At 58.2% G+C, this 4397-nt stretch overlaps 1 protein-coding gene across 1 annotated transcript; it reads left to right on the forward strand.

Annotated features, from left to right (window-relative positions):
- Nucleotides 1-1743: 1743 nt before the first annotated feature.
- Nucleotides 1744-4139, forward strand: LOC123133414 (hydroquinone glucosyltransferase). The gene has a single exon (XM_044552911.1). The coding sequence runs from the start codon at nucleotides 2054-2056 to the stop codon at nucleotides 3542-3544; it is 1491 nt and encodes a 496-aa protein (XP_044408846.1). The 5' UTR covers nucleotides 1744-2053; the 3' UTR covers nucleotides 3545-4139.
- The last annotated feature ends 258 nt before the right edge of the window (nucleotides 4140-4397 follow it).

Genomic DNA, 4397 nt, shown 5'->3' on the forward strand with positions numbered 1-4397 from the left:
CGGGGCTGGAGCGTCAGAGGAGGCGAGAGGCGACCGCGCGTGGTGGCGGCGCACGGCACTGTCGGCGGGGGTGAGGCGTCCGGGGACAAACCCTAACCGTGGTCGCGTCGTCGGGCGGAGGGGATCGATTGTGAGAGTGAGGGGTGCAGGGGCGCTCGATCGGGCCGATTTTCTTTAGCTATAGTAGTAGCGCTAGTTGGAGCACCACGCTACTGCGAAGCCCACCAGCTGTAGCGCCCTTTCAGAACAAACGCTACAGCTAAGTGGGCTACTGTTTCTGCCCTGCGGCCCAAGTAACAGTAGCGCGGCCCAAGCAAACAAACGCTGCTGTTATATGTTAGTAGTAGCGTGTTTTCTAAACAGCGCTACTGGTAAGTACTAGTAGCGTGGGGTCACAAAAACGCGCTACTGGTAAACTTCTATCTATAACCATTTTCCTAGTAGTGCAGGACTCCCTCAGGGGGAAGAAGGAAGCTCGCGCGCTACATTTGGCGCACCGCGTCCGGCGCGCCTATAAATTATAGCGCCCTCTGCCGGTCTCTCCATCTCTCCATCGCCCTTTGCCACCCTCTGCCGCCGACACGCCACCATCGCGCCACCATGCCGCCTCGCCGCCGGGGAGGTTCGGGCTACCGCGGCGTCCGCGTGCACCCGTCCGGCACCTACTCCGCCGAACCTTCGACACCGCCCAGGAGGGCGCCCGCGCGTACGACGCAGCGGCGTGGCGCCTCCTGCGGTCCCGTCAGGACATGAACTTCGCCGACGTGGCGACGCAGTAGCGGGCACAGGAGTTGGCGCCTTTCCCACGGCTTCTCACCGGCGAGAATCGTCGCAAGCACCGGACGCGGGAGCATCGTCTCAAGCTGGCCGAGATGGACGAGGAAGCTATGGCGCTGTGGAACTATCGCTTCCCGCACGACATCATGAACGAGGAACAGTTCTTCGCCGAGAGGACGGCGGAGAGAGCGAAGAGGAGGGAGGAGCGAGCCGCCTATCGCGAGGACAAGCGAATGCGGAAGGCGATCGCTAAGTACAACGAAGCGCTAGGAGATGCGGTCCTCCTGGGACTCCGGCAACGAGCGGTTCCTTGACGCCTATGCTCCGACGTCGGAGGAGGACATCACCGAGGCAGAGTCCAAGTCGGACGAGTAGTAGTAGTTTTTCGTTTTATTTTGTATTGTAGAAGCAGGCTGTGCTGAACTATTTTATCTATCGTAGGAGAAGACTATGAACTATCTATGGAACCAAATATGTATCGAATCGTAGTAGAAAAAAACAGATGAAATATAGCGTGCCTGCTGGAGCGGCGTGGGCGCGCTTTAATTTGCGGCGGCCGCTCGAGCCAGCGCACCGCCGCGCGCAAAAGCTGGCTAACCCGGCGTTGTATTGTGACTTTTAGCGCGCGGCGCGTTGCCCAGTTGTTGAAGATGCTCTTAAGCAGGGACATGACAATTTTCATTGCAATTTGACACGGAGTGGGGTCTTTTCAGATATGCCAGACACTTAGGGCCACTAATAATAGAAACCTCACTGTATTCTGAAAAGCAACCTCCTGTCCAGCATCACACTGTTTTTTTCTATTTTTTCATCTCAGGGGCCAAATTCTATTGTACTCCCTCCGTTTCCAAATATAAGTTTTTTTTTGACATTCCAACAGTTGACTGCATACAGGCAAAATAAGTGAATCTACACTCTAAAATATATTTAACTACATATGTATGTTGTAGTCCATTTGAAATGTTTAAAAAGACTTATATTTAGGAATGGAGGAAGTAGTCGTTATGAAGATGCTGTCTGAATAAATCTGACTAGCAAACTACAGTAACGGTTAACTCCTCGAGATGCCAAATTTGACTTGTAGCCCTTCACTACCTCCCGTTGGCTTAAAGTGATGCCAACCATGACGCCACACAAGGGACAGCTGCTCTAATTTGTCCCATCGTACAACCAAGTGAGCCAACTACAGAAACTCGTGAGGCAGCATCCACCACTCTGCTCCCAACCCCCAGCAAAACACCGGCTGTTCGGCACGGCGTCGCACACGTACGGCGGCATGGGAGGCGAGCCAGGTGACCAGGAGCCGTCGCCGGCGAGCGCGCGGCCGCACGTGGTGCTCCTGTGCAGCCCGTGCATGGGGCACCTCATCCCATTCGCCGAGCTGGCGCGCCGGCTCGTAGCCGACCATGGTCTCGCCGCCACGCTCCTCTTCGCCGCGGCCACGGACGCCCCCTCGGAGCAGTACGCCGCCCTGGCCGCGTCCGTGCCCGATGGCGTCGACCTAGTCGCGCTGCCCGCGCCACCGGCGGACGCCCTGCCGCCCTCGACCCCCGTGCGCGAACGCGTCGTGCATGCTGCCCTCTCGGCTGTCCCGCACGTCCGGGACACCGCCCGGTCGCTGGTCTCTACCGCGCCGCTCGCCGCGCTCGTGGTGGACATGGCCAGCGTGCCGGCACGCGACGTTGCCGCGGAGCTGGGCGTGCCGTGCTACATGTTCTTCACCTCGCCGTGGATGCTCCTGTCCCTCTTCCTGCACCTCCCGGAGCTCGACGCGGGGCTCGTCGGGGAGTACCGGGACGCGACGGACCCGATCCGGCTGCCAGGCTGCGTGCCGATCCACGCACGCGAGCTTCCCGGGTCTCTGCTCGCCGACCGGAGCAGCGAGACGTACGCTGGGTTCCTGTCCTTGGCCAAGGAAGCCGCGAGAGTCGACGGGATTCTCGTGAACACGTTCCGTGAGGTGGAGCCCGCGGTGGGCGAAGGCGCGGGCGGTGTGAAGGGCATGCCGGTGTACGCGGTCGGACCGTTGGTATGGGCCAGGCCGGTCGCGGTCGGCGTGAACCGGGAGCCGGAGCACGCACGCCTCATCACGTGGCTGGACCAGCAGGCACGTGGTTCCGTTGTCTTCCTCTCGTTCGGGAGCGGTGGCACGCTCACGTGGCGTCAGACAACCGAGCTAGCACTTGCGCTGGAGGCGACCGGACGTCCGTTCATCTGGGCGGCAAAGAGGCCACACGAGGACACGGCGGACGGCGCCTTCTTCGGAACCGACGGAGGAGGAGGCAACGACAATGACCCACTCGGCTTCCTGCCGGGGGGCTTCGTCGAGAGGACGGCGGGGGTGGGGCTCGTCCTCCTGTCATGGGCACCGCAGACGTCGATCCTCGCGCACGCCGCCGTCGGCTGCTTCGTGACGCACTGCGGATGGAACTCGAGTCTGGAGAGCATCCTCAATGGAGTGCCGATGGTTGCATGGCCGCTCTACGCGGAGCAGAAGATGAACGCGGCGATGCTGGAGGTCCACGCAGGGGTGGCGACCCGGGTTAACACCGCCGGGCCTGCTGGCGAGGGCTTTGTCTGCAAGGAAGAGATGGTGAACGTGATCCAACGTGTGATGGAGGGGGACGAAGCAACGATGATGAGGAGGCGTGTTGGTGAGCTCAGAGACAGAGCCACACGCGCGCTGACCATGGATGGTTCTTCAAATCTTGCACTAGCCAAGGTCACGGATGTGTGGAAGTCTTCTACTTCTAGTGACAAAAAATAAAGGAGAAGGAAAATAAAAATATTTCTGCAAGCCATCACCATCTCTACTTTTAAAAAGGAGAGTTGGTAGGCGCGAACCAAACTGAGGTTGTTATTGTTAGGTGGACAGTGGTATCCCATCCCATCAGGATTCAAGTCCTGGTACTCGCTTTCCACCGCACATTATTGCTGGGCTTTTTCTCCCTCACACTGAAAACTAAATCGATTGGCCTCATTCCTCTTTTATTTTTTTATGCTTGCTTTGGCAGGTCGTGAGCGTGATCCAACGTTTGATGGATGGGGACAAAGCAACGACGATAAGGAAGCGTGTTTGTGAGCTCAGAGACAGAGCGACGCATGCACTAGCCATGGATGGTTCTTCGGCTGCTCCGGCGTGTGAGGCCCGCACTCTACCTTCTCCTTCGCCTCCTCCAACGCGTCGGAGCAGTCTACCTCCTCCGCCTCGTCAGCAATGGCAGAAGATAGACGCCGCCGCTCCGGCTGCTTCGGCGCGTCGGAACACACCGCCTCCTTCTCCGCCTCGTAAGCAACGACAGAAGAGAGACGCCGCCGCTCTGGCGGCTAGCAGTACAACCAGAGGTGGGAGGCAATTTAGATATGGACCATCTCTCAAGCCTCTGGAAAAGCTACCATACGAAAGGACTGCTACGTCTTGAGCTTGCGTTGGTTTTCCTTGAAGAGGAAAGGGTGATGCAGCAATAGTAGCGTAAGTATTTCCCTCAGTTTTTGAGAACCAAGGTATGAATCCAGTAGGAGGCTCCTCAAAAGTCCCACGCACCTACACAAACAAACAAAGAACTCGCAACCAACACAATAAAGGGGTTGTCAATCCCTTCACGGCCACTTACGAAAGT

The sequence above is a fragment of the Triticum aestivum genome, chromosome 6B (assembly GCF_018294505.1).
Source record: "Triticum aestivum cultivar Chinese Spring chromosome 6B, IWGSC CS RefSeq v2.1, whole genome shotgun sequence".
NCBI classification, from domain to species: domain Eukaryota; kingdom Viridiplantae; phylum Streptophyta; class Magnoliopsida; order Poales; family Poaceae; genus Triticum; species Triticum aestivum.

Excerpts from the sequence above, each read along its gene's own strand:
- LOC123133414 (XM_044552911.1), top strand. The coding sequence starts at position 2,054 with ATGGGAGGCGAGCCAGGTGACCAGGAGCCGTCGCCGGCGAGCGCGCGG.